Source organism: Cannabis sativa, chromosome 9, assembly GCF_029168945.1.
Source record: "Cannabis sativa cultivar Pink pepper isolate KNU-18-1 chromosome 9, ASM2916894v1, whole genome shotgun sequence".
NCBI classification, from domain to species: Eukaryota; Viridiplantae; Streptophyta; class Magnoliopsida; order Rosales; family Cannabaceae; genus Cannabis; species Cannabis sativa.
The window spans coordinates 43,271,747-43,288,522 of NC_083609.1; the positions used below are offsets into that span (position 1 = coordinate 43,271,747).

General features: G+C 34.8%; 1 protein-coding gene across 2 annotated transcripts; it reads left to right on the forward strand.

Moving 5' to 3' along the window:
* The first annotated feature begins 947 nt into the window (after nucleotides 1-947).
* On the forward strand, nucleotides 948-6,060 carry LOC115722911 (probable fructokinase-6, chloroplastic). 2 transcript variants are annotated; one of them, XM_030652281.2, is made up of 7 exons: nucleotides 948-1,493; nucleotides 2,691-2,905; nucleotides 3,681-3,893; nucleotides 4,411-4,608; nucleotides 4,728-4,865; nucleotides 5,194-5,310; nucleotides 5,689-6,060. In XM_030652281.2, the coding sequence occupies exons 1-7, from the start codon at nucleotides 1,349-1,351 to the stop codon at nucleotides 5,824-5,826; spliced, it is 1,164 nt and encodes a 387-aa protein (XP_030508141.1). In that variant the 5' UTR covers nucleotides 948-1,348; the 3' UTR covers nucleotides 5,827-6,060. The 2 variants fall into 2 exon arrangements, with proteins under 2 accessions (XP_030508141.1, XP_030508142.1); XM_030652282.2 differs by having other exon boundaries at nucleotides 991-1,493; nucleotides 2,697-2,905.
* The last annotated feature ends 10,716 nt before the right edge of the window (nucleotides 6,061-16,776 follow it).

Sequence of the window (16,776 nt, forward strand, 5' to 3'; positions counted from 1 at the left end):
CGTTGTTGCAAGGATCATCAAGATCAACCATAGGTATGATACTATGTAAGAGCAGAGAATTTAGAAAGAGAAAAAGAAAAGATAATGAAATTGAAAAAAAGAAAGCTCAATCAAAGATGTGAGCTATTATGTCCTTATATAGAACTTGTAACAAATCGAGTTTTTACATCAAACAATAACAACTAGCTAATAGAAAAAGACAGCTAGGAAAATAACTAAACTCACTAAAAGCTTAACCACTAACTAACGCTAACAGTACTTAATGATTAATATTAAGAACGAAAAAAACATTTTTATATTCTAGCAATTTAATTATGAGAGTTTTATTTGCACCCCGCAAAATAATAAGTACCCTACAATATTTAAAAAAATGAAACTTTAAATAATTTATACATAACACTTTTAATATTTTTTAAAAAAAAAATTGTCACACTATTTTGTGTTAATTTCAATATTTGTTAATTTTATTTTCATATATTTTTTAAATCATGTATAATTTTTCTGTAATAAAATTTTAAATAATTTTATTTTTTTTTAAAAAAAAAAACTAAAACTGAACTAATATATATTATGTAAAATAAAAATTCTTAAAATAGAGTTGATGCATTGACCGTGAATATTTGATCAATTAAATAAAATAATATTTTCAAATAAATAAATAATCTAATAAAAACATCTTTAATAGGAGACCATATAATAGCTAAAAATAACACATTATTTCAAATATTATATATTTTTATTCTCTTTTATCCACATGTACATTTTTCTGAAAAAAATATTACAATTACATCTCCAAAAATTATCTACTATAGTCTCACATATTATATTTTAAATATTAAATTAATGAAGTCTCTAAGTAAAAATAATTTTTTTTCCTAAACAAAAATAATAAAAAAAAAAAAAAAAAGAATATATAATCATTGTCCATTTTTAACAATACTCAACATCTATATCATTAAAATTTGTCTAAATAGTTGAACCAATGGGAAGATTACTTGAATGGGCAACCCGCATTGAGGAGATATTTGGTAGTTTGTTTTGGTAACTATGAAGGGCACTCGGTAGTTAATTGGTTGGTTGTTTCCAAAAATGATTGCATTAATAATAAATAAGTGAAGTGAAGTGAAGTGCTTAGTGTTTCTGACACCTTAGCTTACTCTGCTAATTACATTCTTCCCTGGTCTCCTCTGCTCTACTCTTGTCTTCACCCCTCTCTTAACTCAATTCCAAACAAAATTGCATCTGGGCAAAGCGCTTTCCTTTCACAACATCACCTCTACTTCTCACTTTGTTTTCTCAAGATTCTGTCGGGGATTGTTCTGTCTTGTGATCCCTTCGCTGCGCATTAATGTCCCTTTATTCGGGCCCTTTCTGCTTCGGCAGCGTGGCTTTTCTGCCTCGCAACTCGGTAAGTTTTGGTCAATCCAAGACTGTGAGAACCTCAGGGTTTTCTTCTCCACCGCTCCCTTCTTTTGCCAGATTGAATGAAAAAGGTACTCAAACTCCTCAATTGTATCGTTTCGAGTGAAAATATTACATGGGTTTTCATTTTTATGTGAAAGTTTTCTGTTTGAGTCGAGAAAGTTATGGCTTTAGTGGAATGAGTTGTTGAATTTGGTGAGGAGAGCTACAATGTCTTTGATTTATCACTTAGTGGGCAACATCTTCAGTCTAAAAGAATGTGATATTTTCCTAAAACTGTTTTATTTTTCAAAATTAGAGATGTATATTTTCAATTGTTGTTGCAAGAACTACACTGGGAAACTAATGGGAAGATCACACAATCAGAGGATTTTGTTGGTTAATGGGAAAAGATGGGCTATTCTAACACTCTCAGTCTCTCATTGACCTGGTCACTAAAATTCACTATATGGACACAGAGATATACTTTAGCACTTCACTTCTTTTCAACATTAGAATCTCAATTATCCTGAGAAGTTATTTCGTAAATTATTAGTTTGATTACATTGTTTCTTGTTATGAATATTGGAAAGTTTTGAAACAGGGAACTGGAAACATTTAGTAAATAAGATGGTAACTTATATGGAAGAACTGAGCTAGTCTGGTCAGTGATCAGGGATGCTTGTGGATCACATACAATTGATATTCATCCAAATTGATGAATTTTTCGCTCCTCGTGGCAGCTACTGATTGAATTCAAGCATTAGGAAAGTTTCAAATTTGGTTAGTAAATAGCAATAGTTCAGATGTAAACTGTGGCTCAAAATTTTCAGGCAATGAAATATATTGCCTGAATTGATACGACGTATATAGATTTGAGAAAAGAGTTGTGCCTGCATTGCTTATTAGTTCCTTCAGCTTCTTGGAGTTACACTACAGTATGTTTGGAAAAGAACAATTGTCGAACCTCAATTCAGTACAAACAACATTTTAAGTGGACCAAGCTCCGTATGAGACTCCAATTTGTTAAAGCATTCATCTAGAACACGTTGTCTTGCTTATTCATACAAACATGCTCGAAGTATAATAATGTACTTCTTGGAACACACGTAGAACTTATTGGACATAGTAATGCTTAGTCATGGTAGATGGGAAATCTTATGTGTCTTTTAGTATCAATTGGACATGCACTATCCAATTTGTAATGTTCTTTATTTATGTTTCCAGTTATATCATGTTCAGACCCTAATTAAATGATGATAATTTTTTTTTTCTGTTCACGTTTTAAGTTATAGCAAAAGCATTACCGGGAGATGGATCATTCAAAACAGAGGATTCCTCACTTGTGGTTTGTTTTGGAGAATTATTGATTGATTTCGTCCCAACTGTTAATGGAGTGTCATTGGCTGAAGCACCTGCATTTAAGAAAGCTCCAGGAGGAGCACCTGCTAACGTTGCTGTTGGCATAGCTCGTCTTGGTGGTTCATCAGCATTTATTGGCAAGGTATCGGATATCTGATCTATATTTCATTTCATTTATTATCTTTTAATTTTATTCATTCACAAAAATAAGCAAGAGATTATATGTTGATTGTTTTCACATGAGAAAGTTAGCTGTTACAAAAAATTGCATTTAAATGCTTGAGAAAATGTGCCCTTGGTTGAGTAACCTGTAGAAAATACTGTTGATTTTTGATTCCAGTAATTCAACTTTTATCCGGATAAGCAGTCAATGAAATAATAGTGATGGTGGCAAGATGATAAGTCACCAATTCGATTCACTTATGCTAGAAGGAATCGTAAGTAATGAGAAGATTTGGGGGTGGGTTGTTTCTTGGGAACTAATTGTGATATTTTCCATTTATTTATTTTCTGTGTTGAGTTATTTTCTATTTCTATTTTGTTTATTTTGGGAAAGTTCAGAGGGATTAAAGGAGAGAAACAAGGGAAGGGAAAATCATGTCTGTTATTGTAATTGAGTTTAGGCTTGGGAGAGCTACCGGGACTCTCTCGAATGACCTGGGAGTGTTTGTGTTTATTCTGCTACTATTAATAAAACTTCGTCCTATTTCCTATTAGTTTCTTTGGCTGAAACAGATACACTACTGGTGTGTATCACAAGATGAAGAAAACAATAAAATTTCCCTACTTAAAAGTGAAGGCTTATTTGTAGCCAGTTAGTGGATAGTCCAACATTGCATAAATAGCAACTTTTACTTAATTTATTATGTAAAACTGTACTTGATTGGTGCATATCTCCTTTTCTGTACTTGCAACAGGTTGGTGAAGATGAATTTGGTTACATGCTTTCTGATATATTGAAGGAGAATAATGTGAATTGTGAAGGAATGCGTTTTGACCCTGGTGCACGGACTGCTTTAGCTTTTGTTACGCTGAAGAGTAATGGCGAACGCGAGTTCATGTTTTACCGTAACCCTAGTGCTGACATGTTGCTTGAAGAATCTGAAATTGATTTTGATTTGATTAGGAAGGTATGTAATAATTTCTACTCATATAGTGATTATTCTAACATGCAATTACAAGGCGGCAACTATAGAATCAGTTATTTCACACAGCAGTCCCGTTTTCACCTTCAGTTTTTCTCTACTTTCTTTCTGTAGCAGTTATGTTACATGAGCTCGTCGTTCTCATTTTCTTTGTCTTAATTGTCCATCATTCGTCATCTTAATTAACTTCTCAATGAACTTAGGTGGCGTTTGGTTGGAGGTAATGAAATGGAATGGAAAGGAAAGGAAACAATCTCCATTCTATTTCTTTGTTTGGTTGCATATTAAAGTGTTGGAATGTCATTCCAATGGAATGACCTTTCCACCATTTTAGTGGAATGACAATTTCATTTTGAAATGGAAGGAAAGACCATTCTAATACATGATGAGAAAATATTTAATAATTTTTTTATGCATTTTAAATTTTATTCCATTTCTATTCTTATGTTTTCATTCCCCTCAACCAAACGCCACCTAAGGTTCTTTCTTTATTCTGCGGCAGGCCAAAATATTTCATTATGGTTCTATAAGTCTTATTACGGAACCATGCAAGTCGGCACACATTGCTGCAATAAAAGCTGCAACGGATGCTGGTGTGGTAATCTCCTATGATCCCAATCTCAGACTTCCACTATGGCCTTCTGCTGACAGTGCTAGAGAAGGTATTTTAAGCATATGGGAGACTGCTGATATTATTAAGGTAAAAAAATTAATTAAGGGTGATCTGTACCGTATTGGAAACTTGGAAAGTTGATTTTCTTGACAAAGCCAAAAGTAAATTGAGCTACCAAGTTTGATTGTTCTACTTTATATTTTCAGGTAAGTGATGAAGAGGTCTCTTTCTTAACACAAGGAGAAGATCCATACAATGACTCTGTTGTTCGTAAATTGTTCCATCCAAATCACAAATTATTGCTGGTCACCGAGGGCCCTGGTGGCTGCAGATATTACACCAAGGTAAAAATTTTTACAAATTCAACTTTTCCTGCTCATCTCATTTTAAATGAATAGTTTTCTCTTTTCTGTATAATGCTCAATCAGTTTACCTCATTTAACTGTATTCCCCTTAAGAAGGTTTACAACATACAAAAGTCAATTTTAGTGTGCAGCAATTACTGGTCGTTTACTAGGAAACTAAAGCTCCATGATGAGATCATTCATAGTCAATCTTCCAAAGCTATCTTTCTGTTTATATCTTTAAAGAATTGGATCATTGTTGTTTGAGAAAACATGGGAATTCGTCTTCTCCTGTGATACAAAATCTTAAGGATGTATATCTTTGCAGGACTTCAGTGGGAGAGTTGATGGTTTAAAGGTAGAAGCTGTAGACACCACTGGTGCTGGGGATGCCTTTGTAGCTGGAACACTATCACAACTAGCTGATGACCTCTCCTTGCTTCAGGTACTGCACATTCAAAACACAGCATATTATTCAGACGTGTTTCCTTTCTTAAAAACTTTCAGTAGAGAAACTTCAATTCTTGAAAAAATATACTTGACTTGCACTGCCTTTTGGAAGTTTAGAATTTAGTATTAGTTTACACTATTAGATGGATAAAGATCCATTTATGGTCTTTTAACCAGACCACTATTTTTGTTTTCAATTTACATCTCAGCTCAAATAGTCAATTACTCAAGTCAGTTTAGCATCCTACATATACATCTTGTTTTAAACAAGTAGCAAACAAGTGCCATTAACTAAGCTATGTTCTTGAAAATTCTCAGTTGTTTGTGATATTGCAATAGTCTAACTTAAGATGTGTCTGAATTGATGTTGTAGAACGAGGAAAAACTGAGAGATGCTCTCAAGTTTTCAAATGTTTGCGGTGCATTGACAGTCACTGGTAGAGGTGCAATTCCTGCCTTGCCAACTAGAGAAGTTGTGTTGAATGCCATTCTCTCCAAATCTGTAGCATAAATTGGGAAATTACCTTGTATTTCTGTATCTAAAATTAGCTCCATACTACCATCTAGTGGGTTGGAAGTTGGAGCCGGCAAAAAAAAAAAACCCAAACCAGTAAAACAAAGAATTTTCGTTCAAATATTTTGAGTGTACTCAAGTCAGGAACCGTCTGCTGTTGTATGTATCCTGTAAGATTGTAATACAAACTTTGTATGTTTATTATAATTAGAAAATTATTTTGGACAGTTATATTTACACCCTCATAATTGTTGGGAAAACCTATTGTAATTAACCACAATATTTTCCCTCATTGTATGTCAAAAATGGGATACTTATCAAACATCACAACAAGCAATTATTTAATATCAACCAAAGCACCACAAGCAATATAAAATACACAAATCAAAAATAAAAGTGAGACACCAAGATTTTTACGTGGAAACCCAATGCGGGAAAAAATCACGAGACCGTAGTCCGCTCAAATCATCCACTATTACCAAAGTTCAATAATGAGATTACAAAGTTCTTCTTTAGAAAAACTAAAGGCTCACAACAACATCAAGGTTAAACAATCTTGGATCACCAATACAATCATCAACATCATCTCAAAAGATGGATACACAAAAGAAAAAGTTTGGGTCTCACCAAGTGGGTATTGTAGAAGAGCACCTTAGAGAGGACAATCGCCAAATCAGAACCGGTAGATTGGTAGAGCGCCTTGCAAGAATTCACCACCCAAAATTTGAGCTAAAATGGATGAGAATCAACCACTTGATCTTCAATGCAAAATGCTAAAACCCTCTCTCTAGCTTCCTTTCTCTTCTTTCCCTCTCTTTCTCTTTCTTTTCTTTTTGGCTTGCTGCTCACGAAGCACACTCCCTTGCTTGCTGCCATTTTTTTTTTCTTTTAATTGAATCAAACAAATGGGCCTTAAGCCCTTATTGGTCCAAGCCCAACAAAAGGGGCGGACCTAACAAGTCTCCCCCTCCGCCTCAGTTGGTGGGCTCTACTAAGCCCGCTCTTCGCCTACAAGCTTTAAGCTTCTCTTTAGGCAAAGTCTTTGTCAACATATCGGAACCATTCTCACTGGTATGCACCTTTTCTAAGTGCAATTCTTTCATCTCAAGTACATCACGGATCCAATGATATTTAACATCAATATGCTTGGATCTTGAATGGAAAGTTGAATTCTTGGAGAGGTGAATGGCACTCTGACTGTCACAGTAGACAATGTATCTTTCTTGTTGCAACCCCAACTCTTGTAGGAACTTTTTCATCCATAAAGCTTCTTTACAAGCTTCAGTTATAGCTATGTATTCAGCTTCTGTAGTAGACAAAGCAACACACTTCTGTAACCTCGATTGCCATGAAACAGCTCCCCCTGCAAATGTCATCAAGAATCATGAAGTGGATTTCCTGGAATCACAATCACCAGCCATGTCTGCATCTGTGTACCCATTAAGCATAGGTCACCACTACCAAAGCATAAGCACAACCTAGAAGTACCTCGTAGATATCTCAATATCCATTTCACTGCTTCCCAATGATCCTTACCAGGATTAGAGAGGAATGGGCTAACAACTCCAACTGCATGAGGAATATCTGGCCTCGTACAAACCATAGCATACATCAAACTGCCAACTACAGATGAGTAAGGTATTGAAGCCATTTCTTGTTTATCCTTCGCACTTGTAGGACATTGTTTGGAACTTAGCTTGAAATGGCCTGCAAGTGGAGAACTAACTGCTTTAGCTTTGCTCATGTTAAATCTTTCAAGAACTTTTTCAACATAAGCTTCTTTAGATAACCAAAGTTTCTCATTCTTCCTGTCACGGGAAATCCTCATTCCAAGTATCTGTTTCGCCGATCCTAAGTCTTTCATAGCAAAAGACTTGCTCAACTCTTCCTTTAGCTTCTCAATCTTTCTGACATCATGGCCAACAATCAACATATCATCAACATACAGCAGGAGAATAATGAAATCATCATCAGAAAACTTCTTTGTAAACACACAATGATCAAAAGTAGTTATGGTATATCCATGGCTCGACATGAAGGAATCAAACTTCTTGTACCACTGTCTAGGTGCCTGTTTGAGTCCATATAAGCTTTTTCTAAGCTTGCACACAAGATTTTCTTTTCCCTTGACTTTGAAACCCTCTGGCTGTTCAATGTAAATTTCTTCTTGCAAGTCACCATGAAGAAATGCAGTTTTCACATCAAGTTGTTCTACTTCTAAATTCAAGCGAGCATCTAAACCAAGAACAACTCTAATAGAGAACATTTTCACAAAAGGAAAAAATATTTCTTCAAAGTCAATACCTTTCTTCTGACTGAACCCTTTCACAACCAATCGTGCCTTGTAGCGTTGTGAGCCATTGTTTTCAGTCTTATGCCTGTAAATCCATTTGTTCTTGAGAGTTTTCTTCCCTTTAGGCAACTTCACCAAGTCATGTGTGTGATTCTCATGCAGGGATCCCATCTCTTCTTGCATGGCTCCATCCCACTCATTCTTATGCTCATGTAGAATGGCTTCTTGGTAAGTTTCTGGCTCTCCCCCATTAGTGAGCATTACATACTCATGAGGATTGTATCTTGAAGTTGGTTTACGCTCTCTTGTGGATCTCCTTACTGGAGTCTCAACTGGTGGTGGTGGAGGTGCTTCTTGATCCTATTCAGTTGGCTCACCATCCTCATGAACATCATAATCAATATTCTCACCACGATCTTCTTGTTCACCTGCTTCTTCATTAACATGTTCATCATGGTTTTCCTGTCCATCTCCCCCATGATCATCATGCACTATGGGTGAAGGAACTTAGCTAGTACTCACAGGAACATTAGCAGGGAACTTTTGCTTCTGAACTTTGTCACTGTCTTCAAACATTTGATCTTCAAGAAACACCACATCCCTGCTTCTGATAATCTTCTTGTTCACTGGATCCCATAATCTTTACCCAAACTCTTCATGACCGTACCCCAAGAAAATAAATGGTTTTGCCTTATCATCAAGCTTGAATCTCTCATCTTTAGGAATATGAACAAATGCTCTGCACCCAAAGACTCTCAAATGACCATGTGAGACATCTTTTGTTGGGTTTTATGCCCTAAATAAAACTCTGTTTCAATGTAATCCAGATTATTCTATATCAATAAAGTAACAGAAGTAATTTTTCATTCACTTGTGTATGTTTTGGTTCACTTAATCAATTGCTTGTCTATTTGATTTATAAATTCATCCAAATCCCTTTCACATACTTGAACATGTTTATTGTGTTGTCAACACAGTGGAAAATAAACATGACTATGTGAATAAAGAATTCCTAGATTTGTCAGAACACTGGGTTTCACTGACATGACAATCTACAACAGAGTTTACTTACATTTGGAGAAATGTTATGTTCTTTCCAGAACATAGGTTAAAGTAAAGCTCAGGTTGGATGCATGGAGTATGCATTGGAATGGACCGATATTGAACTTTGAATTAGATTTTGAAACTTACCGTAAACATCTATTCAATTCAATATCAGAAGTTGATCCTAGATCACATGATCTAAATCCTGATATGGTTAGGCTTAATTTCAAGAGTGTTATTCGTGTTCTTTGATTTGTTAGTTAAGCCTAAAACTCGTAGTCACAGGCAATACATACATTTTGGGAACACGGTAGTGCGATTGAGTGGGAGCGCTAACATAAATATGGAATCTATAGCTTCTATCTGGCGAATAGTAAGCAAAGGGTGATCTCCTTCGAGCTTAACCAAACGAGATAAATGATTGAGTACTCATTTCACTTAGTTAAAATATCATTTATACAGGGTTAAGTGTTTTAAGGATAAAATACATTGTAGGGTGTTACGGTAATCTAAGTCCCTTTACAGTGTAGATCATCCATATAGAGGATCATTGATCACATTAGGATTATAACAATGGATAACTAATAATGTGTCTATATGGTGGAACATATAGAGCATTCTATATACTGAGAGTGCAATTCTGAGTTCTATGTGTGGATTCAACGAAGAATTAATAAGTCAGTGAATTTAAGTGGTAAATTCAAGATCTGCTTATTGGAAGCTCGGATATATAGACCCATGGTCCCCTCACTAGTTGAGATGATATTACTTGTAGGACTCATTTAATTGATTTTAATTAATCAATTAAAAATTCTCAAGACAAACTTGTCAGTTTGAGAATTTGGCACTCATTAAGGGCAAAACAGCAAATAGAGATTTTGAAGGGCATATTTATTAATTAGGAAACTTTAATTAGTTTCATTATTAATAAAATAAATGATAATATATTATTTGATAATTATTTTTAATTATCAAGTAATTAGATTTATCATTAATATGGTTGAACAGTGGAATTGGCAATTTTTCACAAAAGGGAAACTATCAAGTGTAGGAAAAGGAAAGTTGGAAAAGAGGCAAGCCTTGTTTCCACATTGCCTAGGCCGGCCCCCTTTACCTTCCTTTTCCCTTGATTTTCTCAGTTCAAAATGTCAATCATAGCCCTTGGTGGTCTTCTATAAATAGAAGGCAAAGGCCTCAGAGTTTAACATCTCTGTACAAGCTTTTCACAACATTATTCTGAAAGAATTTTCTCTCAGAAAATTCTCTCTGAGCCGCCACCCTTTCTCTCTCTCTATACCTTCACTGTTTCGAAATGTATGAGTGCTAGAGTAGTGCCCACACACATCAAGTAATACCTCAATCATAGTGAGGAAGGCTGTGTAGATTTCAGAGACAACAAAGAAGGACTTTCGGGCTCAGATCTTGATTATACTCTGCTACAGAAAGGAATCAAGGGTTAGAGATCTGAGTGGGAGGAGACATATATATTCCTCTGCAATCACTGTAAGATTTCTGATACTCTTATGTGTTTAATTTCATATCGTTTTAGAAGTTCATATTTAGGTTGTTAAATCAACATACTTGTGGGTAGATCTAAGATCCTGGTAAAATAACTTCCAACAACTGGCACCAGAGCCATGGTAATTGATTTACTTGCAAGAAATTTGGACTTAAAACGATTTGCTTGTTTTTTGGATGGTATCATGTTGCTTTGAGTGTCATATTGATGTTTGAATGTTGTTTGTGAATTCTGGGAAAAATGGTTACTGTTTTTATTCTGTAATTATTTTTGTTGGATAGTTTGGAAAATTCTAAGCAATTTACTTTTTTACAGAACTCGATTTCGATTTAATTTGAATTAGTTATGAATTTTTGAAAATTGGAAAAATCGGGGTGACGAGCAACTTCATCACGCGCGCGGAAGGGCTGCTTGCAGCCTCCCTGCGCCGTGATTTCTCGGCCAATCACCCCAGATCCGCGCGCGGATGGCCATGCACAGCATGCCATCCGTACAGTTCACCCAATTTTCCAATTTTTTCGATTTTTCATGCTATTTCATGGAATTAAATTCCGATTTTTTTGTGTAGTTTTGTATATTGATTTTTGTTTTTCAAATTTCAAATCTAATTATCAGAAATAAATTAATTTTAATTTTTAAAATTAATTTTAGATATTAGTGTAATTTGATTTTGAAAATAGGAAAAATCAAGTTTTGCTTACCTTTTTCTTATTTCCTTTAAAATTTGATTATTTTATTTTTTTTTAAGGTCAGATATTAATTTTTTTGGTAACTTGACCTTAATTAAAATAAGATCATAATAATCATGATAATTTTAAAAGAGAAAATAAGGTATTTTTGTTAACTTCTAAATTTTGTTATTTTTTAATTAAATTAAATTGTAAAACAAGAAAAGGGTATGTATTTACCATTTTCTATTTTATTATTTAATTTATTAAATAACATGAAATTTAAAAGGGAAGTTAGCAATTTAATTTTGAAATGAGATTTAGGTTACTCAAAACCTAATTTTTCAAAATGGTAGGTTTAATTTTATTTTATTTTTCGAAATAAATGATTAAAATTAAATAAATCCTACATCCAACTATCCAAATCTAACCTTGTTGCAGGAGTATGTGTTTTAGATTGATTGTAAGTTTTCTAAAACCTATTATTGCTTGATCTAAATTGCCTTGGTTAAATTGATGATAGATCAGTTGATCTAATTTTAACCAAAGGTTCAATTGACGATAGATCAAGTAAATAATTTGTAACAGGTAATTTTTACAAACTTCTTTCATCTGTGTATGACTTAGCAACATGATAGGATCCATCCAAATGTGTATGCCTGTGTGAGCCTATATGTTTAATTTCTATTATAGATACATATAGGTGGTTGTTGCTAAATAAAATATCATAACTGATAGATTTTATTTAGGCTCATTTAGTTGTGAGCCTATTCAATTAATAACAGTTATTCATTGTAAGGTTAAATTCCTCTCTTTTGGGCCTTGTGTGAGAGTTGGGAGCCTTAGAAGTGGGTGCGACATACTGGACCCAGCTCCCCCTCACATGAACAACCCCAATTGTGAAGGCCCATTTGCTCGATTGGATAACTGTGATAGGTTAATTATATTAGTTTAACCTAATAAAAAATTGATTAGCAACATAATTAATTTCATTGTTCCTTGAAATTAATTTAAGAAAAACATAGTTTGAATAGTCATATTCTAGAAAGCTATATGTATTTTTCTTGTTTTAATTAAATATGGAATTATAACCATATTATTTCTTTCTGAATCTTAATTTTATAATTTCATTAAATATTCCTATTTAAGTTGAGATTTAGTGAAATCTATCAAATCAACTTAGATTTGAATATTTTTGAATTTCCTATTATAAATTAAGTTGAGGAATTTTGGCAATTGGTTATTAAGATTCTTTAGATATTTTTTAAGTAGATATTTTCTAAATATGGGAACTTAAAATGGAATATCTTCTAAATTAAGTGGTTACTACTTAATTGGTAATATTTAATTAAGTCATTGATTGAGGAATATTTTTAAGTTGAGTATTTAGATTTTCTAAACAACTTAAATAAGATATTTTTCAAAATTATTCCATTTTTGAAATTTAATTAAAGTTTTTACTTTAATTTGTAATATTTCATTATTGAGATATGGAATATAAATGATTAGACAAAATACATGTTTAAATAATGAGCTTTAATCAAAGAGAAATTCGATCTCCATTGTTGGTTATACATAGCTATTGTTTTAGTGAGTAATCCTCCCTAATGGAGGAACGTTCATTAGCAAGTTAGCGCCGTTTAATCTCGAAAGATAAGTATTCTTATAGGTTTATTTATATGGTTCATGACCACCCTAATGGTGGCGACTATGTAAGACTTATAAGAATGCGAAACAATGGTAGAAGCTCATAAGATAGAATTGCCTTGACTCTCGCCTAAACGGGACAACGCTGAATTCCAATCTTGATCGAATAAAAAGTTGCTAGAATGTTTGACATTTTACATGAATTGACAACTCTATTCAATGGATGATGCTTCGACTCTCGCCTAAACGGGACACTGTATCAGTTCGTTGGAAACCTTGGAAAATAAACTATGTTAGATTTAGTATTTTTATAACATAAGTGATTGTTTGTTTTCTGAACCTGTGTATGAATTTATAGAACCAAAACCTTACTTCTGTTTATTGATATGTTGTAGTGCCAATATCAATAACCCTCATCCTGATCCACTCCTAGTTAGTATCTTTGCAAAAGAACTCAATAGTGTGAAAATGCATCCTGGTAGTTGCATTAACTCGCACCTATTGTTGATGAATCTGAAATTCTAAAAGGCAAATCTACTAGGAATTGATTTATCAAAGGAACAATGGGTGAAACTCATACTTTATAGTCTTCCTCAGGAGTATAACAGTTTTGTTCTATATTACTTATTGAACAATCCTAACTCCTCCGACATGGACAAACTCGAGTCTGAGTTGAGGGCCCATGAGCGGGATCTGATTGCAATGAGACCTGCTAACATTGCAAGTTTTAATCAGAGGAAGAAGATTAAGCATGAGGGCTCCAACAAAGCTGCTTCTTCAAGTACAAATGTCAGACATCATGTTCTATGTGCGAATTGTAATGGAAAGGGACATAAAGAAGAACAATGTCCCAGGCTTCTGACAATTCAAACGAAGGTGATGCTTTTGTATTTGAATCATGTGTTTTAGAGAACGACAAATCCTCGTGGATTGTTGATTCTGGATCTACTAACCATGTATGTTCTTCATTACAGCTACTTGAAACTTGGGAGAATCTTCACCCAGATGAGTTAAAGCTTAAAGTTGGAAATGGCGAGTTGGTATCAGTTAAAGCAAGAGGAACAACCCGAATCAAGTTTAATTCTAAGAAGTTTTTACTTTTAGAGAATGTTTTATATATTCCTAATTTTAGTAGAAACTTGATTAGTGTTTCATGTTTACAGACACAATTTTATATATTGAATTTTTCGAGTTCAAATTGTTCAATTTCTCGTAATGGATTTCATATATGTGTTGCAAACATGGAACGAGGGCTTTATGTTTTAAGACCTGATACTCAAATCTCACTTTAAATGCGAACTTTTCAATGTAGCTAGACCTAGAAGCCTTAAGAGAAAAGAGATTGATAATGATGATCAAACTTATCTATGGCATTTACGTTTAGGTCATATAGGCTTTGATAGACTCAATAGGCTAACCAAAGACGGTCCATTGAAAAATGTCATCTTAGGAGAGCTGCCAGTCTGCGAGTCTTGCGTAGAAGGAAAAATGACCAAACGTTCTTTCTCTGCAAAGGGAGAGCGTGCCAAAGAACTCCTAGGGTTAGTACATTCAGATGTTTGCGGACCGCTGAATGTAAAAGCCAGAGGAGGTTATGAGTATTTCGTCACTTTCATTGACGATTTCTCTAGATATAGTTTTCTTTACCTAATGCAAAAGAAATCTGAAACGTTTGAAAAGTTTCAGGAATTTCATGCTTTGGCTCAAAACCAATTAGGTAAAACATTAAAGATCTTGCGAACTGATAGGGGTGGAGAATATATGGATATGTAGTTCAAAGATCAGTTAATTGAACTTGGAATTGAATCCCAATATACTGCTCCTAGCACTCCACAGCAGAATGGAGTTGCAGAAAGAAGAAATCGCACTCTCTTAGAAATGGTTAGGTCTATGCTGAGTTACTCAACTCTGTCTACGTCCTTCTGGGGATATGCTATTGAAATGGCAAATGACATTTTAAATGTTGTTCCATCTAAAGCAGTCCCTAAGACACCCGTCGAACTATGGAATGGTCGCACACCTAGTTTGCGCCATTATAGGATTTGGGGGTGCCCTGCTCACGTCTTAAGAAAGAAAGAAAGCAAACTGAAATCGCGAACTGAGGTTTGCATGTTTGTCGGAAATTCTAAAGAGACTAGGGGTGGACTATTCTATAGTCACAAGGATAACAAAGTGTTTGTCTCTACAAATGCTACTTTCCTTGAAGAGAACTATATGAAAGACAACAAACCGAAAAGTGAAATTGTATTAGAGGAAATGCTCACGACATCTTGTTCCTTCAAATGTACCATCTTCTTCTACTCAAGAAGAGGAACATCCCACTCCCTCGCCATTCGAGAAAAATACTACTAAAGCTCGTTCGTAAAGTCACCGCTCCTCGTCGTCGTGGGAGGGTTTCTACAAAACCATCTCGTTATGGCTTGGATGGTGAAATCAATATGGTCGTTGGTGACGGTATTGATGATGACCCATTGACCTATAAACGTGCAATGGCAAGTCCGCAACGAAGCGATGGTCGGCGGTATGGATTTAGAAATGGATTCCATGAAAAAGAACAAAGTCTGGGAATATGTAGAACCACCTGAAGATTTTCGTCCAATTGGATGTAAATGGGTCTACAAGAAGAAAAGAGGTTCTGGAGGCGAAGTCGAAACTTTCAAAGCTAGACTGGTTGCCAAGGGTTATACCCAAAGAGAAGGTGTGGACTATGAGGAAACTTTTAGTCTTGTTGCCATGCTCAAATCCATCCGAATTCTTCTCTCCATAGCTGCCGCTTTAGATTATGAAATCTGGCAAATGGATGTCAAGACAGCCTTTCTTAATGGGCTTCTTGAAGAAACCATCTATATGGAGCAACCAGAAGGTTATGTTCTTCACAGGGAGAATAAAGTTTGCAAGTTAAATAGGTCCATATATGGGCTTAAGCAAGCTTCTCGCTCATGGAACAAAAGGTTTGATGAGATCGTGAAGACTCACGGCTTTCATCAGAATGAAGATGAACCTTGTGTTTACCAACTCAAGGAAAACCAAGTAGTAGTATTCCTGGTCCTTTATGTTGATGACATTTTGATCATTGGAAACAATGTCAAGAAAATGACTCACATCAAGGAATGGCTTGACACTCAATTCAACATGAAAGACTTGGGTGAGGCAGCCTATGTTCTTGGTATTGATTGTCGTAAACCGAAAGAACAAGATCCCTCGCTCTCTCTCAAAATGACTTACATTGACAAAGTTCTTGAGAGATTTTCCATGACCAATACCAAAGGGGCAAACATGCCCTCTAGACATGGTATCCGTCTATCTAAGGAACAGTGTCCTACTGATCCTCAAGAGATAGAAGACATGGCAAAAATTCCTTATGCTTCTGCAGTTGGGAGTCTGATGTATGCTATGCTATGCACTAGACCTGACATCTGCTATGCAGTTGGAATCGTGAGCAGGTATCAGTCAAATCCAGGAAGGGCACATTGGAACGCGGTTAAGTATTGTAAAGTCCGCTTAGTTAATTTGGAAATTATCAGTTAATTATGATTAATTATGAAATTATTTATAGCTATTTAAATAATTTATTATACTGTTATTTATGGAATTCAGAAATGCATGGTTGTGTTATTCAGTAGTTTTCATATTTTGCATTTCCGGTGCCTGGTATTTCGGAACTCGGCGTTTGGCTCAGTAGAAATCACAACTTAGCATGTTATTAGTTTGGGACGGGTTTTTAGACATTGGGAATGTCGGGAATGGCCGGGAATTTAGAATTTCTCAAAAATACC

What these genes read in the sequence shown, in the direction of transcription:
- LOC115722911 (XM_030652281.2), top strand. Translation starts at nt 1,349, where the DNA reads ATGTCCCTTTATTCGGGCCCTTTCTGCTTCGGCAGCGTGGCTTTTCTG. An exon ending in AGACTGCTGATATTATTAAG is followed by an intron (nt 4,609 to 4,727) that starts GTAAAAAAATTA and finishes TTATATTTTCAG; the next exon opens with GTAAGTGATGAAGAGGTCTC. An exon ending in ATGACCTCTCCTTGCTTCAG is followed by an intron (nt 5,311 to 5,688) that starts GTACTGCACATT and finishes TTGATGTTGTAG; the next exon opens with AACGAGGAAAAACTGAGAGA.